Source organism: Ursus americanus, chromosome 20 (assembly GCF_024610735.1).
Source record: "Ursus americanus isolate L20-20 chromosome 20, mUrsAme1.1.p, whole genome shotgun sequence".
Lineage (NCBI taxonomy): Eukaryota > Metazoa > Chordata > Mammalia > Carnivora > Ursidae > Ursus > Ursus americanus.
Genome location: NC_142146.1, coordinates 45314694 through 45335883, shown reverse-complemented (window position 1 = coordinate 45335883; position 21190 = coordinate 45314694). Strand labels below are relative to the sequence as shown.

The 21190-nt window shown below is 35.6% G+C and overlaps 1 protein-coding gene across 2 annotated transcripts in view; it reads right to left on the bottom strand.

The window, feature by feature from the left end:
* Nucleotides 1-1565: 1565 nt before the first annotated feature.
* Nucleotides 1566-21190, bottom strand: part of EIF2A (eukaryotic translation initiation factor 2A) — a 33409-nt gene continuing 13784 nt past the window's right edge. Inside the window, exons 4-14 of one of the 2 annotated variants that reach the window (XM_045812742.2) lie at nucleotides 19119-19237; nucleotides 17828-17927; nucleotides 17393-17475; nucleotides 15913-15986; nucleotides 15631-15775; nucleotides 15332-15448; nucleotides 12300-12871; nucleotides 8852-8965; nucleotides 3410-3538; nucleotides 2571-2636; nucleotides 1566-1961 (exon numbers count right to left, since the gene is read on the bottom strand). In XM_045812742.2, the coding sequence (XP_045668698.1) occupies nucleotides 1896-1961; nucleotides 2571-2636; nucleotides 3410-3538; nucleotides 8852-8965; nucleotides 12300-12871; nucleotides 15332-15448; nucleotides 15631-15775; nucleotides 15913-15986; nucleotides 17393-17475; nucleotides 17828-17927; nucleotides 19119-19237 (1585 nt within the window). In that variant the 3' untranslated portion in view covers nucleotides 1566-1895. The remainder of the gene's footprint in view (nucleotides 1962-2570; nucleotides 2637-3409; nucleotides 3539-8851; nucleotides 8966-12299; nucleotides 12872-15331; nucleotides 15449-15630; nucleotides 15776-15912; nucleotides 15987-17392; nucleotides 17476-17827; nucleotides 17928-19118; nucleotides 19238-21190) is intronic. The other variant, XM_045812748.2, reaches the window with a different exon arrangement.

Below are 21190 nucleotides of genomic sequence, written 5' to 3'. Positions count from 1 at the left end.
GTGGTTGCCCAACTGTGCCACAGTTCCTGGTTTAAGGCCACCCTGAGCTGAGAACCCACTCCTGCGCTTGCTGATTGCAGCTGGCTTCCATGCTCCGATGCCTGGGAACTCTGCCACATGCAGGCACACCCCCCTCCCCCCTTCCTGTGACCTCAAGGATCCTGAGACCACACTGTCCACCTAGGATTCCACCCTGCTCCACCACCTCTGCGCCTTTCAGGCAAGGATGTTCCTCACTGGAGCAGACTTTTTATTTTATTTCTTTATTTGACAGAGAGAGAGCACGAGCCGGGGCGGGGGGGAATGCTGACATGGGGGCACAGATGACAATGGGCAGAGGGAGAAGTAGGCTCCCTGCTGAGCAGAGAGCCCAACATGGGGCTCGATCCCAGGACCCCAGGATCATGACCTGAGCTGAAGGCAGACGCTTAACTGACTGAGCCACCCAGGCGCCCCTGGAGCAGACTTTTAAAAGTTCTGATTTTGTGCTCTGCTGCTATATCACTTTCCTGGGCTGCTGACAGAGGCTCCCTCCTCCCACAGTTTACCTTCCCATTTATTGCCTCAGATTCACTTCTCTGCACCTTCTACCTTGCAGAAAGTTGTCCCTTCTCTATTTGTAGAGTTGCAGCTTTTTCTTAGATCTTTGGTCGTGTTCGCAGGTATTCAGAATGATTTGTTAGCTAGATATCTAGCTGAATTCCTGGGACCAGATGAAACTAAGGTCTCCTATTCCTCTTCGTGTCAAAATACCACTATTTTGGACTATTGCTTCGTGTCAAAATACCACTCAACTGTAATGAATTACCAAATCTTAGTAGAAGCTCTGGGGTGTCAGTAAACTCAGTTACCTATTTTTGTCTCTCAAGCTGTTTCTGTATTTCTTTACCTACCAGTTTAGAGATTACCTCTGGAAAATGAAAACCTGTATTAATGCAAATGAAATAAAAGCAGTTTCAAATGTTGGGGTGCCTGGTTGGCTCAGTCAGGAGAGTGTGTGACTCTTGATCTCAGGGTCGTGAGTTCAGCCCCAAGCTGGTTGTAGACATTACTTAAATTAATCAAACTTTTAAAAAAAGTGATTTCAAATGTGAGCCTGATTAAAAAAAATTAATTGTAATAGACTCTAATACTATATATAAATTAGTTTTCATAGGTATCTTGCATTATCATTACATCTTTTTTTCATATGAATAAACAATCAAAATAATCGACTTGACTATAGCAAAATAATCATAGTTCATGTTTTGAAAATATTTACTTAATCCTTAAATGACTAGATTATTTGAAATATCAAAATAAAATATTTTACTATTTTCTATTTTTAAAGTCTATATTTACTTTAGAACTTATCAGAAAAACTATTTCAAATACTACAAATAATATAATCAATTTAATATATTTAGTACAGATTTTAAGGCTTTTCTTTAAAATTTGAACAATATAATAATTCTTTAGGATAAAAAAAGCCATATTATATATTCAAAGGAAAAATTTCCTCAACTTGCCTTATTAAATAATAAAGGACTTGTTAACTTAGGAACTTATAATAAAGCCAATGATGATTAAATTTAAATGTTTTTATTCACATGTACGGTAAATACTGTCCCCTAATAAAAAACCAATGACATTGTCTTTCAGTCTGTCAAACTTACTAAAAAATTCATGTGTTTCTTTTCTAAATCCTGTGTTGACATGGTATAGGATGCAGGATGTAAAAATCAATTTAATAGACATTATTAAATAATTTCACACATATGCAGAATCTTGGATAAATGGTTAGAATTAGAGATGAACATTAAATGTAGGCACATGGATATTTCATGTCCTCCAATGGGTTTAACAGAAAATGTGTTTGCACTGATTTCTGGTAACAACTTGCTTTCTGTGAATCTTTAAATACCCAATTCCAAATCTTCCAGCTCCTGGAGAAGGGCTTTCTCTTTTTGAATTTTCTCCAACTAGAAAAGTTTAAAACAACAAAATTATTGAATAGGAAATGAAATAACATAATTATCGGATCTACAGTCAAAGCAGCAAAGGAGAAACAATTTATAAAAAGAATATTTCTGACACTTTAACAGATCTACTGGAAAATACAGATTTAAAAATACAGAGAAACAAATTCTAATTTGTTTCTTGGTATGAATCAAGGGGGCAAAGGACAGGTGCTGTCTTATTGCAACACTGAGGGTCTAAGAAATTTTCCATTCTACACTTGGGCTTCCCTCAGAAGGAGAGGAAAGGAGCAAACAGAGCAGTGTAACCTGAGATAAACGAAGGAAGAGAATCTTATGTTTATTTATTTTAATAAATTGCCTTTATTTTTAATAGCAATGGCCTCAGTATGCCTCTCAGGAATAATGATTCTCTCATTCATCATGATCTACATCATATCTTCCCCTATGCTTTTCTGTTTCAGTGTAAAAATATTTTACCAAATATATGCCATATGTTTTCAAAATTATTCTTAAATTTATACGCTCTCCCACTTGATTAAACAACTGTTTATAATGAAAAGGGGAAGAGTGGTAGTGACTACATGCATACATGAAACACATAAAAATGACCTGATTTTTTTCTAGCTGTTTTCCAGCTGCTGCTTGTTCTTTCAGTTGTTCGATTGCTTTCAGTTTCTGCAAACATCAAATATATTATGAGTCAAGAGGAAGGAAGAATAAGTAATTTCAGAATGCAAATTTTCTCTGTTATAACTCAGTCACACGAATGGGAAAAATGAGTAAGGAGAATCAATTATCTTACCTTTGGATCAGGATAGTCTGTTAAAATGCTAAGGTAACATTTTTTGGTTTTTAACTTAGATGTAAAATTAAATCTTAAGAACATGGGATTTGGCAAAAAATTTTTCAAGCTTTCAAGTAATGGTATTATATATGTACAAGTATGTAAATATATCACCAACTTTACCATTTATTCCAGCACTTCACTGTACCTGGACAATGTCTTTGGCTTTATGAGATACTTTGTAATGCATCCTGGGAAGGCTCTAGAAACCTCGTTTTACCCCAGGGCCATCACCACAAACTGGCTGCAACATGACAAATTAATAAACTTCTTTTTGTCTCTGTTTCTTCATCTTTAAAACTGGGATAAATATCTGTTCCTACCTATCTCACAAATGTCTGATGAAATACTGAGTATAAAAGTGTTTAGTGTATTTCTGTACAAATGTACATTTCTTACTACTCCAAAAATCAATAATAAAGTCTAATAATAGTCTTTAGACATTTGTGAATAGAACTAAAATCAGTGCCATTCCCAAATTATAGTATTTCATAGTGAGAAAGCAATAATCAGAGCTGCTACAAACTTCTTAGATGCCTACCTTTATACATTTCTCATGGATTTCTTTCAATAAACACATCTGGTTTTTACTTAAGTGTCTCACCTTTTTTAGGTTCTTGATTTTTTTATCTATTTCAGGGTCTCCAGAGGTTGACTGCGATACAGTATTTCGTGGTGTGCTCTGTGGGGCAGGAGTAGGTGCCAAATCTGGACTCTTCTCATTTCTTGCTTCCTGCAGGAAATATTTTCAAAAAGTCAATTTTCTAAAATGAAAACATTAAGGTACTTCAACCAACATAGCGTTGTTATATAAAACGTGATTTTATCTTTTATATTACACTTTATATAAATGATCTGAATTGAAGGTCTCATGAAATAGCCACATTGTCCCATAACAGAAAGATATAATACAGCTTAAAAAAAGAAAAGAAAAGAAAAGAAAATCACAGTATAAGGAGAAACCCAAAAGGTTTTTACTATGTAATCGTTATAGGGAACACTTTGCTAGATCTAAAATTTAGAGTTAAAGTAGTATAATAATAAAAAATAACACTATGTTAGTAATACAATAAAAGGACAAATGAAAAGAAATGACTTTAACGGAAAAAACCAGGAGGTTTCTGTATCAGCCAATTAGCATTCCAAATTTTTGGATATGTTGGGATGTGCCACTATGAATGGTTTAGAAATACGAGGGAGCTTTTCTAATTTAAGGTGTTTGAAGTTTCACTTTTGTGATGTCCTTCAAAACTCTAATGAGTATGTATGATCAAGTACATGTAATGGATAATGTTACCGGATAAGTCATACAGAGATTTATTTATAATCAGACCAGTTCAGCTCTGCAACAAAGTGCCAAGGAAAACTCAGATGGATATTGCTCTCAGTGTGATCAGACCTCTGATTCTGAACCACTTCAGTTGCCCCTCACGTGCTGTATACTTGTCTCGTGGCCTTTGTGTATGCTAGAACAGCTTCAGGCTACCTGGCTGACCCGACTTATCCTTTAGGCCTTCTGGAAAATTCTCTCCCAATCCAAAAGACTGGATTAGTTGCCCAACACATGGTATGTATCCCTACTTTAACAGTGTATTGTACTATCCCCCATTAGATTGCACCAGAGTTTGTTCACTGTTCTGTTTGTGCCCCCAGCGTAAGACCTGCTTTATTGCACATGCTAAATAAACGAAGTAGTCAAGGAACCACTCTCCTTTTGTAATTATGACAAGACATACATTTTGACAAGGGGGGGAAAAAGAAGTTATTTAAGGCTTTACTGGCCCCAAGACAGGACTTCTACTTCTTCCTTATAGAGTTTCCAGTGGAATACATAAAGCCCCAAGGCTAAAACTCTTACTCAGAGTTCTGGGTAAAATGCTCTGAATGCCAAAGCATCCCAGGTGGACATGAAACAGGGTATCACTCCTGTATCTTCATATCTAGAAATGTCTGCCTGGTAGTTTTTGAAGAGTATAGAACTGGAGTCACTTTTTCTTTTTAAAGTTATGTTAGTTGTACTTTTTGTACATTTCAACAAATATTAATTTCTAACCTTCTTTGTAAAAACGCAGTACTGAGCAAGCACTTGAAGTAGTCAGAAAGAAATTGTTTAGATTCTACTCTTAAGAAGCCTGTAAGTTCTAATAATATTCAGTTTGGTATTTTCATAATAGTAAACTAAAAGAGAAGAGTGGGTAAAAGGAGAAGAGAAACATTTTGCCTATCAAAATTCACTTTTGATATCAAGAAACAATTTTTAAAATTTAGTTTGCAAAGAGCTGAGGAAAATTTTGTTCTAGAAAAGAAGCTTAATGTCAATACATGTGAAAAACTATTAAAGTTAAGTGAAATATGAAATTTAACTCTCCACCATATTTTAAATAACCAACAGTAAGTTAAAATGTGTGCATTAGGGGCGCCTGGGTGGCACAGCGGTTAAGCGTCTGCCTTCGGCTCAGGGCGTGATCCCGGCGTTATGGGATCAAGCCCCACATCAGGCTCCGCTGCTATGAGCCTGCTTCTTCCTCTCCCACTCCCCCTGCTTGTGTTCCCTCTCTCGCTGGCTGTCTCTATCTCTGTCGAATAAATAAATAAAATCTTTAAAAAAAAAATTAAAAAAAAAATAAAATGTGTGCATTATTATACTTAAATTCTGGTCATTCTCTGAAAATGATGCATATTTGGTAAGATTAAATTATTAGTTTCAATTCCTTTTGGTAAAGTTCATAAGCTTATAAAGTCATTGCCAGTTTATAAAAGTACTTGGTTAGATTATATACATCTGACTCTTTTATCTTTGATTACTTAACTCAGAGTCAGGGCTGAGAAAGTGGATCTTGTCATGGACCATTTACCTTTGTTCTATCACACGACCATAACTAACTCCAACCAGTCATCTCAATAGACATTTTTCCCAAGAAGACATACAGATGGTCAACAAACACATGAAGAGATGCTCAACACCACTCATCATCAGGGAAACACAAATCAAAACCACAATGAGATATCACCTCATACCTGGCAGAATGGCTAAAATCAACAAGAGAAACAATGGGTGTTGGCAAGGATGTGGAGAAAGGGGACCACTCTTGCACTGTTGGTGGGAATGCAAACTACTGCAGCCACTCTGAAACAGTATGGAGGTTCCTCAAAAAGTTAAAAATAGAACTACCCTATGATCCAGCAATCACACTACTGGGTACTTACACAAAGAATACAAAAATACTAATTCAAAGGGATACATACACTCTGATGCTTACAGCAGCATTTTTCTACAAGAGCCAAATTACGGAAACAACCCAAGTGTCTATCGACAGATGAATGGATAAAGATGCTGTATATACATACAATGAAATTATTACCTAGCCATAAAAAAAAATGAATTTTGCCATTTGCAAAGACATGGATGGAGGCAGAGTGTATTATGCTAAGTGAGATTAGTCAGAGAGAGACAAATACCATATGATTTCATTCATATGTGGAATATAAGAAACAAAACAAACAAGCAAAGGGGAAAAAGAGAGAGAGGCAAACCAAGAAACAGACCCTTAACTATAGAGAACAAACTGATGGTTACCAAAGGGGAGGTGGGGGGGGGGATGGGTTAAACAGGTGATGCGGGTTAAAGAGGGCACTTAAGTGTGATGAGCACTGAGTGTTGTATGGAAGTGCTGAATCACTGTATTCTACACCTGAAACTGCCATTACACTGCATGTTAACTAACTGGAGTTTAAATAAAAGCTTTAAAAAATCTTCTAAAATAAATAAATAAATTAATTAATTAATTTCTGGTAAAAGGAAGACACATCGTTTATAAAAATAAGATTAAGTTGAGTGGGTTTCAGAAGGCCCTTAAATCTCAATGAGAAGGAATCTTATACTGCCACTATGGAAAACAGTATGGACGTTCCTCAGAAAACTAAAAATAGAGCTACCACATGATCCAGTAATCCCACTTCTGGAGATAAAACAAAGGAAATGAAATCATTATCTCAAAGAGATACCTATATTCTCATGTTCATTGCAGTGTTATTCACAATAGCCACGGTGGAAATAACCTAAGTGTCCATCAATGGATGAATGGATAAAGAAAATGTGGAATATATATATAAAATGGACTATTATTCAGGGGAGCCTGGGTGACTCAGTTGGTTAGGTGTCTGCCTTCGGCTCAGGTCATGATCCTGGCATCCGGGGATTGAGCCCCACGTTGGGCTCCTTGCTCAGTGGGAAGCCTGCTTCTCCCTCTCCCTCTGCCACTCCCCCTGCTTGTGTTCTCTCGAGTGTGCATGCTCTCTCTCTCTCAAATAAATAAATATATGAAATATTTGGGGGAAAAAAGAGAGGGGAAATCCTACCATTTGCAACAACATGAATGAACGTGGAGGGATTATGCTAAGTGAAATAAGCCAGACTGTGAAAGAAAATAGTGCATGGGATCACTTATATGTGGAATCTATTAAAAATAAAGTCAAACTCTTACAAACAAAGAGTAGAATGCTGGTTGCCAGGGGCTATGGAGTAGGGGGAATGGGGACAGATTGGTAAAAGGGTACAAACTTACAGTTATAAGATGAATAAAGTCTGAGGATCTAATATATAACATGGTGACCACAGCTTAAAATACTGTACTTACAACTGAAATTTGCTAAAGAGTAGAACTTTAGTGTCCTCACCTCTCAAAAAGTAAATACGTAAAGTGATGGATGTGTTAGTTACCTCAATTGTGGGCATCTTTTCACAATGTTTACCTATAACAACTTACCACTTTGTTCACTTAAAAATTTTTGTCAATTATGCCTGAAAATATTAGCTAGGAAAAAAATAAAAAAAGAAGAAATCTTATCTGCCAGTACTTAAAAGGATACTACTAACTTGTACTATTCAGGGCCAGTAAAAGATCTCTACTCATACGGATGAAAGAACAATTTCTGCTTTTATACAAGTCAAATACATGGAATAGAACATTATGCTTAGAATGATCTAAACCTGACCTATTTAAAGATATTTCTGGAGATGAAATATATTAACTACAAAAGAGCACACTGATTTTTTTTAAAGTTCAGATTTCAGCAGACTATGGTTGCATAATGCAATTCTATGCCTTAAAATAGTAATTGCCTACCAAAACACATAAGCAACCTAGAATTGTCAAAATTCAAGCATTACCCGCAAGACTGCATTATCTGAATCTTAAAAATGTGATCATGATGACTTTACTAACCAGATACTCCTAGCCTAGCTGATTGCACTATCACCATAAGCCATACACAATCACAATTTATCAATTATTACACTGCTGTGGTTTTTCAACTATAAAATCACATAAAAAATTATTTTAGAACAATTCCACTGTTTTGGGTACTCTGGTGTTAGACTCCCAGCTGAATAATTACCTATAGTAATGTAATACTGAGTAACAAAATGGCTTTATGGTCATGTAATTCCTGATCTCTCTTAACAAACATATGCTTTCAGAGAGCAAACTATACCACTTTACACAGGCTCCAACAAAAGGGTCTATAACAAGTAACCTACTACACAATCCCAGTAGGGTTTCAGGTTTTAAGGCCAGGTCCAGTTTCCTCAATGCCTCATTATACAACCAGAACTACTCAGAAACTCATAGGCAAACACAAAAGAAAGGCATTCTGGCTATTTAAGTCTAACTCCAACTACATTTTATAACATAAGAGTCAAGTTTTGGGGCGCCTGGGTGGCTCAGCCGGTTAAGTGGCCGACTCTTGATTTGGGCTCAGATCATGATCTCAGGGTCCTGGGATCGAGCTCTGCGTTGTCTGAGCTGTCAGGCTCTGTGCTCAGCAGGGGAGTCTGCTTGAGGATTCTCTCCCTCTCCTGCCCTTGCCCCTGCTCGTGTCCATGCACTTTCAAATAAATACACAAATCTTAAAAAAAAAAAAAAAAAAAAACCAACCAATAACAGTCGAGTCTTTAGGACTACAATCTTTAAACTTTGAGGCTTAAATTAAGCTAATTTAATTGATTTTGAAAATTTTGTTTTGAAAAGATTAGTGTCCCAAATACCTGTTTTGCAGCTTTCTTAGCCTCGTGTTTCCTTTGATTTTTCAGGGCTGTTTTTGATAATGGCTTATCATTTCCTGCTTGTGGTTTCATATTCTGAGGTGGTTCCTCCTCATGCTGTGGAAAATGTAAAATAAAGGGTTGTGAAATGGAATCCATGTTTTTAAAAACATGCACAAATTATACAGTATTGTTATTGTGGGAAAAACTTATTTCATTAAATTTATTTTAAGATGACTGGCAAAGAGTATTTCAAAACTCTTATCAGTAGCAGGCACACTCCAAGTGTCAGGACGGATTTAATGAGCATCTTCCTATTAGTTGATACACGATGTCTTTCAGTTATACAAGTGCTGGCAAATACAGTATAGTTTTGTTAAAGCAACGGAACTTTTCTTAGGTACGACTACCGACATGTGCCTCATATCAAATTAGATGCTAACAACAGCTTCTTCCAGGGTCTTTTCGGATCTGACTACTGCCAACAGAAACCCTGTTGCCTCATTTGCTTTCTCTGCACAAGAATTACTTGCTAGGTCTTTACATGTAAAATCAGAGATTAGAAGATTAAAAATAAAAGCAAATTAAGAACTAAAACAGACCAGAAGAAAAAAAACCAAATAGGAAGTGGTAACTGCATATTTGTAAATCCAGGATTAACATAATGAAGAGGCCCACAGAACACTTCAGACCCTAATATTAAAAACAGATAATCATTTCCCTCATGAGATATTTATATAACCATCCATCGGCTACATTCCACAACAGACAGGGTGAATTAAGGATAGGATCAAGGAGGAGCTTGTATAAAACATGGTGACTATGGTTGGTAACACTGTATCATATAATTAAAATGTGCTGAGAAATCAAATATTCTCACCAAAAAAAAAAAAAAAAAAGTGAGGTGATAGATTCATTAATTAACCAGATGGGAGGAATCCTCTTACAATGCATACATGTATCAAAACACCATGATGTACACTTTAAATATCTTACAGGTTTACAAGTCAGTTATATTTCAATAAAAGAATATACGTATGCTGGTTTAAGTCATCTCCACAGTTGCTCGAGGCAACAGGGGGCATGTGTGATCAAACTACAGCTTCTTATCAGGTTCACGTTTACTTATTGATTGCCCTCCAAACTGCTGTTATCTCAGTGTTAACTGTCTCTTGGACTCTATCATACTCGCACATCCAAAGAACCAGATCTCCAGGAAGTTTCTTAAATACCAGATCTCAGATCCACGTGGTACTTAGAAGTGCTGTAAGGAAATGGGCAGAGCTCAAACACTGAAGCTAGGGAGGAAGAAATAAGAAACCATGCTGTGACTTTATCTTAGCTGCATCAACTCTTTCAGGTCATAAAAGCTGTGTGTGTACGTGTTCTCCCTGAAGTAACTGAATATTTGAGAACCCACGTTCGCACAACGGACAGCTTGACGGCAAGTCTCTTTCACTTCTTTGTTATCCACACTGTACACAACGTTAGTTAGGACACAGCAGCTGAATATTTGTTTCACACATCAAAATTCTTTCCATAGTGGGCTCTCCTGCAGTACCTCGCTTTGGGTGAGAAGTTTCTAGTCATGACAACTCCAAAAACTGACAAAGCAATTAAAAATGATGTAAGAAAGGACGTGTTGTAAGGTCTTCTACACTATGAACACGATGTAGTCACTGACAGACCTTCGTTCCAGACACACACACAAAATCCACATGGCTGCTGGGGATCATGAGCTTTTCCGGCTTTAGTACTGTGCCTACTGTATATAATTTCATCCCTAGTAATAAAATTTGTTTTTTCATTTATGTCAATTGTTATGGGACGGTTTTGATGAATACATTGTAAAAGCAAAGGGTTTTTTTGGAAAGCCAAGAAATAAGTATAATTCATATGTGAATTTTTATTTATTAAAAAAGTAAGTTTTTTCTTGGGAGAGAATCCCATCTATTTTTTCCCTTGTGCTATATAACCCTCCTCCTTTGTGAAGTTATTTACTAGAATGTCTCTGTTCCTAGCAATTTCTTGACAGTATTTTTTTGCCATTTAGCTCATTTCTGGAATTTGATACAAACAAAAATTTCTCATTGTGCGTGTGGTTCCTTCAACTAAAATGATTTGATAGGAACACATAATCACCATGTCACATAGAAAATCAAAAATTTAGTGGAAATCTTAAATGTTAAAACAATGGTTTTAAGACATTCTTACCAAGTTTTATCACTATTTTTAAAGTATCTCTCTCTTCCTCTCCCTATCAAAACAAATTAGTTTTCTGAATCAGAGAATAAAAATATATACTGAATCAGAATTTATTCCTCTTGTGCTACCTTACAGATATTTAGAAAGCAGGATATGTTGAGGTTATTTCTGTTTTTATCTTAGGTAAGGAAAATTTTCATACAGAGGTAAGACAAATGCAAAGACTACTACATCCTTTTTTAAATCTAAATGCCAAGTATCATAAATGGGGCTTAATTTGTTCATAAACTTTTACATGTTTTTAGTAAATAATACAAAAAATGTTTAAACAGAACATTTCAATGAAGTCAAGAAGTTACAGACCACTGCTAGATTTTGTGGAGGAGAAAGGGTTATTCTTTTGTTTTTGTTTTTGGGAGGGTTAGGAGTGGCATGAGGGAGGCATAGGAATATCTGTCCTCTGAAAAAGTATCTACTTCCCTGAGTGCCTAATATTTAAGTGGCTATATATCCCTGTTTACTTGGTTCCAGTGTATACCTATTGTATGGTCACCTTTATAATACCAATAATACCGTTGTTCTTTCTTCTTTAACATCATCCCAGAAACTCAGGTCATTAATAAATGCTTCCCCGGAGCTCTGAAATGCTAACAATTTAAAGCACATCAGAATCTGACCAATGCTCTGGTTCTAACTTTATGATACAGATGGGAACTGACAGCCTAAGGAAAACAAATATGTTTTGTTTGACCAACAGTGTTTTAAAAATTGAGAAATTTTACATAAGCATCCAGACTTGTTTTGTCTTGAAAAATCAAACATTTTGGCAAACTGGGCCTAAATCTGCTATGGAAACAATTGGCTGCTGCTGTGCAGTTGCTATGGCCTTTAGAGAGGGCATGGTCTCTCCCTTTCACCATTCTCTCCCAGGCACCAAAGCCTTACACTACCAGCCTAGCCTGACAGGCATCTGAATTTGAGCACATGATCTCTATAAAGCCGGTATGTCATACTCTGTTCCCTTTCCCACAGATGTAAAATGTAAACTGTTCTAAATTGACTACTCTGTCAACTTGACAATGGGAGCTGTCCACCGTCTTCAGCAGTAGGTCCTCCATGACTCTACTCTAGAGTTTATATTCTAATCAGGTGCTAAGTAATGCAAGAACGTGCATAAGAAAAAGGTCTTAAGAACTCCACACACTGAAAAAATCTTTTCCCACCAAAGTAGTATAACTTTACTTACCAGTTTGGAATTGGTGACTGGCTTATTTCGTAAAGCTGGGGGTCTGTAAGCTGTTGCAACTTTAGGTTCTTCACTGGGTACATCACTTCGAACTGCTTGGTACATTATTGTTTTTACTGGAAATATTCCATCTAAAAATGGCTGCCACGAAACCTGCCATAATTCTCCATTTGACGGCACATCATACTTGTGCAAGACAGAGCCAGTATAATGCCAAATCTTGTACCCATTATTAACACGTAACCTGGGAGCACACGTGGCTGTTAAAATATGCTCACCATCAGGGCACCAAGCAAAATAGGTAGAATCAGAGGCCACTGGTTTAGAAATAAGTTTGTAGTTTTTAACATCCCACACTTCCATTTGTCCCCTCAGATTTCCAAATCCAGCTAGTACTAATATATGTCCGTGTGGGCTATAGTAGGCTGCATTCCGAGGACCGGTTCCAAAGTCAAACACAGGATCGCATTTCAAGTTGAAAATCGTTGCTTTGGCAGGCATGAAACCATAAACAGCACAAAACTCAGTAGAACTAGAATTCCAAACGACATCATAAATGGGGCCATTTTTTGCTATAAAAAGAATATAAAACCCAAATTAGCAATAAATCATTACATGAATACAATATTTATTTGCCAAGTTATAACTGTACAATACTCATAAACATCTCAAACAGTAAAAAAAATCCAAAAATTTCAAGATATGTTACAATTAAAATATTTTTATATGATATACTATGGAGATTGATGCTTTATCTTTATTTCTTTTAAACATTTTGGCAATGTAGGCTCACAGAAACATACATTATTAGTCCTACTAATAAACTAGTTTTCATTAGAAGAGGTAAAATAGGCACATAGTAATAAAAATACAAATTACATGAAATGATACTCCACGAAATAAGTCCCTCTACAGAAAGGCAACCCTCTACTAAATTCCTTGTACATGCTTTCAGAGTATTTTTATTGAAATCAAGCATCTCTCTTAAACACGCATACACACTCACACTAAAGTTCTCTGCTGTTTCATTTGGTACTCTATCTTGGAGATTCTTCCATATAAGCACATTAAGATCTGCCTCACTCTTCCAGTGGTACTGTATTCCTGTATATTCTCAACTGTAAGTACACACAAACACAGCTGTAGGAGTGAACCTGATTGCTCAAAGGTGTGTACATTTACTTGATAATACCAAAATGCCACCCAGAGAAGATGTACCATTTTATACTATCAAAAGGTTTTTATTTAAGATTATTCTTTTTTTTTTAAGCAATCTCTACCCCTAACGTGGGGTTTGAACTCACAACCCACGATTAAGAGTCACATGCTCCTCTGACTGAGCCACCCGCCCCACCAGTTCTTGAGAGTACGTATTTTCCCCTCTCCCTCACCCTGTGTAGTTTCATATTTTTATCTCTGCTAATGTAAGAGAAAAACCGTTCTCTTATCTTCCTTCTATTTTTTACTATAAACTAAGCACCTTTTAATATATTTATACATAATTTTGTTTCTGTTTCTGTGGACTATTTTTTACTGTCCCATGCTTCTTTTTCTGTTCAGTTATTGGTCTTTTACTGATTTACTTGATAGATTAACAAAATTCACCTTTCTCATATTCATCCCTTGTCTGTCTAAAAAACTTTTCCATTTTTTTTGACTTGCTTAGTTTATGGACTTTTCTTCCCCCCATGTAGAAATCTATATTTTATATATTCACTTTTCCCTTGTTATTCTGCCTTGTTAGAAAATATTTTTTCACTTTTAAGATTAGGAAAGAAGGTTGGGGTGTCTGGGTGGCTCAGTCAGTTAAGCATCTGACTTCAGCTCAGATCGTGATCTCAGGGTCCTGGGACTGAGCCCTGTATTGGGCTCCTTGCTCAACGGGAAGTCTGCTTCTCCCTCTCCCTCTGCCCCTTCCCTGATCATGCTCCTTCATTCTCTCTCTCTCTCAAATAAATTAAAAAGAAAAAAAGATTAGAAAAAAAGGCAAGAAACACCAACTTTAGAACCAGTTAATCTAGCTCAAAAAAACCCTACTGGCATTTTAAATTTTAGGTTAATTTGGAGAGAAATGACATCTTTATAAAACTCTTTTTTTCTTTTAAAGATTTTATTTATTTATTTGACAGAGAGAGAGAGAGCACAAGCAGGGGGAGCGGCACAGGGAGAGGGAGAAGGAGGCTCTCCGCTGAGCAGGGCTCGATCCCAGGACCTGGGATCATGACCCGGGCCAAAGGCAGACACTTAGCTGACTGAGCCACCCAGGTGTCCCTATAAAACTCTTCTTAATAGAGGTCACATTTTATCCCTTAGAAGTTTTAAAGTTTTCTTCCCATTAGTCCTATATATTTCTTGCCTTTTGTTAGTCTGTATGGGATCTTTCCTTTCATTATGTTTTTTAAGTGGCTGTTTATACTGTGATTTCATGTACATGCACAGATGATTCTGTTTTCTCCTTCCAAAATTGTGTATTTATTCTTTCGATCAGTTACACTGACTAGGTCTTTGAGAACGTTAAATTATAGTAAAAAGAGGAGTCATCCTTGTTCCCTTTCTGACTTCAGAGGGAATACATAGTATTTTTATAAGGAAGTTTATCTTACTTTTACATGTTCAATTCAAAATGAAAAGTCAGGGAGTTTAACATCCCACAGAATTTTAGAACTGTATTTTTCTAAAGTAATTTAGCTCATCAAAATAAAAGATGAAATGGTAACATTCCTCAGTTCCGAATACAGTGCTAAACTCACTAGACCAACTTCCTGTCATAATAAGTAAGTCCCCAAAGAACTACTACAATGAAATTACCTCACTCACCAAGCTCCCCAGAACTAAATTAATTGGATTTTGTCAAAATAATCTATGCCCGGGGATGATTTTAAGTTTATTAATTAAGAGAAATTTTACCTTAATGGTTATTAAAATAGTTGAGTTTTATCACGTGATCCTCCTTATAGCATAGCCTTCTTTCTATTGTTTATTCTTTTTATTGTTTTATTGTTTTATCACAAGAAGACTATCGGAATACTCACGCAATTGCACGACAGCACTCTCTCCATTCGCTGCAATGTAGTGCAGTGTTTGTTCCCCATAGTAGGACGCTCCTGTCTTGTCAACATCTGTACTGGCTATTACTAACACAGCAGTAGCTACAACAATAAAAACTTTGATTAGATTTTAAAACACAAATTAAACTAATGCTGATAAGAAAAAATATTTTAAAATGTAACAGAGCACATTTTCATTATATAAGCACTAGTATTCATTTTTTCTAAACATACAGGAATATGTCTCAATACTTGATAAATAAGATAAAATATAATTATCATACCTTTTTTATTCCATAGCATTGTAACCTTATCAGCTTTAAAGAAACTTTTATTAGCTAAAGCTGCATGAGGTCCATCAAAATTGGGGTACTGATACAATCTAACAAATGAGGGCGCACCCTTACTTCCTGGAACATAGACAGCCACCTGAAATACACACGTATAAATCATTACTTAGTTTTCTGAGGCATATAAACCAAGATGGACTTGTTTTGACAGTCTCTAAGAACCAGGAAAAGGTTTAATTTAATAACATTCCACATGAACAAAAACATAGAAATTACCTTGTATGGTTGGGGTCCAGGTGATAACACAAAATCATTAATTTTTTGCAAATGCAATTTATTTGCAATTGTGTCTGAAAAAAGCAAATAGTGTTAGATGGAAGAGAGAAGCTAATAGGAACATGATCAAACCTGAATGCATTATAGAAGATTAATGTAATTACATACTGATACTACTCATTGGAAGTCTCATGTAGGTAAGGCAGCATAGTGGAAAAAATGTGGAGTGGGAACACAGACCTACACTTGAATTCCTACCTAGTCACTTACTAGCGGGTGACCTTGGGTAAGTAACGGGACTGTACATCTAACTCCCACTGATTGATTTTAAGAGAACAGTGCTCTTTTTTATATAAATGGTACCACTCGGTAACCGAGTAGTAGCTGTGGGAATTTCTCTTTATAGAAGTAATACAGTTTATAAGTGATAGAGGAGGTGGGGAGACTTGGAAAATCACCCATTTGCAACCACTAATGAAATAATGGATCTAGGCACTGAACATTAATGTCAGCTAATCCCACAAAATTAAAGACCATAAGATGTTATGGTCTTGATAAAAGAATTGAGCACCGCTTATAAGGCAGACTTGCCCTCATCTCCCCAAAAAAAGAATCTGAAGCTAACCAGTTCTAGATCCAAGTAGCTATTTAGGGGACAGATGAACACGTTAAACTATAGGATAGGAGCCCAAGTTTAAAAAAAATTTGTAACAGGGGCGCCTGGGTGGCTCAGTCGTTAAGCATCTGCCTTCAGCTCAGGGCGTGATCCCAGAGTTCTGGGATCGAGCCCCACATCAGGCTCTTCTTCTGGGAGCCTGCTTCTTCCTCTCCCACTCCCCCTGCTTGTGTTCCCTCTCTCGCTGGCTGTCTCTCTCTCTCTCAAATGAATAAATAAAATCTTTAAAAAAAAAATTTTGTAACAGTTGTATTATTAGAATTTGAACACTGACCAGATATTTTATAATGTGATAATGGTATTGTGGCTAAGTTTTAAAAAATTGAAGAGCCCTAATCTTCAAAGACACATAATGAGATATTTATAGGGAAAATGATGCCATGTCTAGCATTTGCTTTAGCAGAGTAAGAAAGATGTTAGATAGAGAGATGTATGGATGAGGTAGGACTGGCAATGGGTTGAAGGTTACTGGGACTAGGTGTCTACTTTTATGTTTCAAATACTAAATAATAAAACATTTAAAAATTTTGTATCACAGAATTTCAACAACTAAACTCAGAAAGAGGTATACAAATGTCTTAATTTTATAGCAATTATTAGATAATAAAAGTTTATTATAAAAGAAAATCTTTGTTATAGAATTTCTTTAGTTAGCACTTAGGCTTAGAAAAGTTATTCAAATGAATTAATAGCAATTACTAAAATATTAACAGTATTTAGGAGAACCCTATGATGCCATATAAGGCAATAAAACTATACACATTTATAGTAAATAATAAACTTATTTCATCTATCTTTCCATACTAAAATTGTTGTTTTCAAAGAAGTGAACTTCGTTGTTAACATTTCGGGCACAGATACTTTCATCTTCCGACCAAGATGGACACCTATGTTGAAAAGAAAGAATATAAACAAAATTTAGATAGGTGTAACTTCACACGTTAATACACTGAAGTTTGTGATATTGCTTACTATTTAAGGAAAAACACTTATAAATATGATGTCAAGTCAGATCCTAACAGCATTTGTAGTAGAAAGATATCATTCTTTTTCACTCAAATACTAAGCAAAAGAAAGATCAAGTTTTTCCTCTATTACGTTCCCACATACAAAATCCCTAAAGATCAAGATTTTGGTCTGACAAATAATTTCCTATATTAGTACCTGAGAAAAAATATTATATAATGAAGATATTTAAAATAGCTTGTAAATAATTAGTGTTTTAAAGCATTTATTTACCAATTTTGCATTTTTTTCTGGATGAAAGACTTCAAACATGTACCAGTTTTCACATCATACAGTTGTAAGTTGGGTATCCCAGCTGTGCCATCTTTAGAAGCTAAAATAAAAACAAAATTTTTTTTCGCACTAATTGTCTCTTAACACTAGTAAAAAGAATTCATTCTTAGAACTTTGAGTAAGATTATAAAAATCAAGTAAAAGAGTTGCTGTAAATCAACTTTCCCTTTTAGCTTTAATTATGGATTTAATCATCCACTCCTAAAGCCATGACAACATGACAGCTGTTTAAGCAAAAGTTCAGTTTTGTGTGTGTGTGTGTGTTTTAACATTTTATTTATTTATTTGATAGAGAGAGACCATAAGTAAGAGGGAGAGGGAGAAGCAGGCTCCCTAGTGAGCAGGGAGCCCGACACGGGGCTCGATCCAGGGATCATGACCTGAGCCAAAGGCAGACGTATAACCGACTGAGCCACCCAGGCACCCCAAAAGTTCAGCATTTCTGAAATGAGTTAATTACTATAGATTTTAAGAATACTTAAGAGACTTGATTATTAAGTTTGACATGGTTTGCAGGTAAATGGATTAAATTCTCTTATGAAATCTTGTGTCTGTAAGTCACACACACAAACACACAAAGCTTCATAAACTACTCGAGATTCTCAATTTCCCTTTTATTTTCTTAGAAATGAAGATTCACTCAAGTCTATGTCTCTTGGAAGAATAAACCTAGAGGTTTATTAACCCAACAATGGACTATTATATACTTAACAATGCCCACATTACTAAAACATGTTTAAAAAGTCCCTATACCAGTTCTACATTATTATTCATCTATGAAGCACAGCCATATAAAATGCTCATGTAACATACTATCTTATCTTTTTTAAATGTGTTAAAAAATGACAATTTCCTACTCTTTGTCACACCATACACATTTCTTACATGTTGTGTCTATTGTACTTCCTCTTTCATTGACAATGATTATTGGAAAGGTTTTTCATTTAAGGGTCATTATTATCCTTAATTTTTGAGATCTTCTCCATCCAGTGGTTATTCACTTGAGCTTTTTCTTTTTCTCTATCTCACGATGGATCTTTTCACTAACCTGAAATTACTTAAAGTACATTATATTGGGGCAATACAAGATTCATTGCTCAGTAGAGATATTCACAAACACTATTTACTATCTAATGATTAATTACTCTCTTATAAGGTTATAAACCCTCTCTTTTTTTCCCACTGAATCAAATTGGTCCTGTCAATATTTTTACAATTGGAAAATACTTACTAGTGTAAGGCTGCCACGTTGCCAGGATAGTGTTTTTTGGCGAGAACTCAAGGCAAACTGCCTTTGGGAGGTCGAAGGAGTGCAGCAGTCCCTTGTTAGTGACATTGATAACATTTATTCTGGTTTCAAAAGAAATTACTTCAGCAATGAAATATTGTTTTAAAATAACAGCACTATCCAAAACATTCATGCCTCTTTTCAAATACAGATCGCTATAAGGTGGTCATTTTCATAAAAATAAATTTTCAGTTAATGCTAGAAAATATCCAAAAAACACCTTAATAACAACAAAAACCAAGTGTACATTTTACCAAAATGTCCCTATGTAAGGTTGGTATTGGGAAATACAGACTTAGTAGAAGGATATAATAGATGATTCCATTTTTGGCTGAAAAGAAAACAACAGGCCTTTAAGTGGGCACAGAGCTAACCTACAGATAACCTGAGGTGTGTCAAACCAAGGGAAAACAGAGGTGCTAAACCAAAAGTATTTTTTTTAATTTGACTAAATGGAAGTTGTAGCAGCTGTGAAATCATCAAGGAGACTTTTGATGTCTATTAAAATCTCGGAAGCAATCTCCAAAAGATAAGACTAAGAATTATGATATGGTAATGATAAAAATTATAATAATTGTATAATAAAAGCAGTTCCCTTTTTGGATACTTCTTATGAACCATGTTCTGGTCTAACCACTTTATGTACATTTTCTCATTTAATCCTTACAAGAGACTTGTAAGATAGGTATTATCATCTCCATTTTACAAATGGTAAAAGTGAGGCTTAGAGAAATAAATGATTTGATGATTTGTCCAAGATCATACTACTGAAAATGCCAAAGTCAAGTTTTAAAACCAGTTTGGCTTGACTTATCTTATGTACTCTTTGGGGTAAGAAAAAAAAATGGCACTCCATCTTACTTTAGAAATTGCTTAAAGTTACTTTGTTCTTTTTTTTTTTTTTTTAAGATTTTATTTATTCATTTGACAGAGAGAGAGACAGCCAGAGAGACAGGGAACACAAGCAGGGGGAGTGGGAGAGGAAGAAGCAGGCTCCCAGCAGAGGAGCCTGATGTGGGGCTCGATCCCATAACGCCAGGATCACGCTCTGAGCCCAAGGCAGACACTTAATGACTGAGCCACCCAGGCGCCCCTAAAGTTACTTTGTTCTACTCAAGTTTGTGCCACTGGTTTAGGATAAGCAGAAATTGGTAAGAATGAACAATTACTGCATACTGTTTAAACACACACACACACACACACACACACACACACACACAGAGGATTCTTCACAAATTATATAAATTACGTATTTTAAAATTACATGAAACTTTTTGTTGCTGTTGATAGCCTTTAATACTTATTCTTAGTTTAATAAAGAGTATTTATTTACACTGAAAAACTCCACATATTTAAGGAAAAATCAGTTATAGTTTCTGATTAATTAACTACGACCTCAGCAGACCACAATCAATACACTACATCTGTTTCTCTTGCCCCCAGGAACATTATCTGTTGTTGTGGCCACAGCACTTTAAGGAAATAAATGCTAGAAACAGGGATAGAAAATATCTATTAAAAAGATGGACACAACAAATGGCACATATTAAAAGGGTTCAGAGTTGAATCCAATAGAAAGCCAAGTGGGGTTATGAAATATATAAAATAATTAATAATTGTGAAGGTGAAAACAGATTTATTCAACCAACTCTAAGCTAGTAGAATAAGGAATACCTCAAAAAGATAATAGACAATGAAAGGAAGTATGGTATGCCCCTTTAGAGAGTAAATTTCTATTAACTCATTACTCACAGTATAAACTAAAATATAGATTTTAAAAGATAAAACTCAAAACCGACAATAGGTTACACCAAAAATAAGAAAATTTGAGAGTACATTCTTTGGGACTAAGACTGTCTGTTAATATTGTGGATGAGACCCAATATGATTATATTCTTTTTTTTTTTAAGATTGTATTCATTCATTTGAGAGAGAGAATGTGAGCGGGAGGGGGGAGCAGAGGGAGAGGGACAAGATGACTCCACATCACACGCAGCCCCCAACACTTGGCTCGA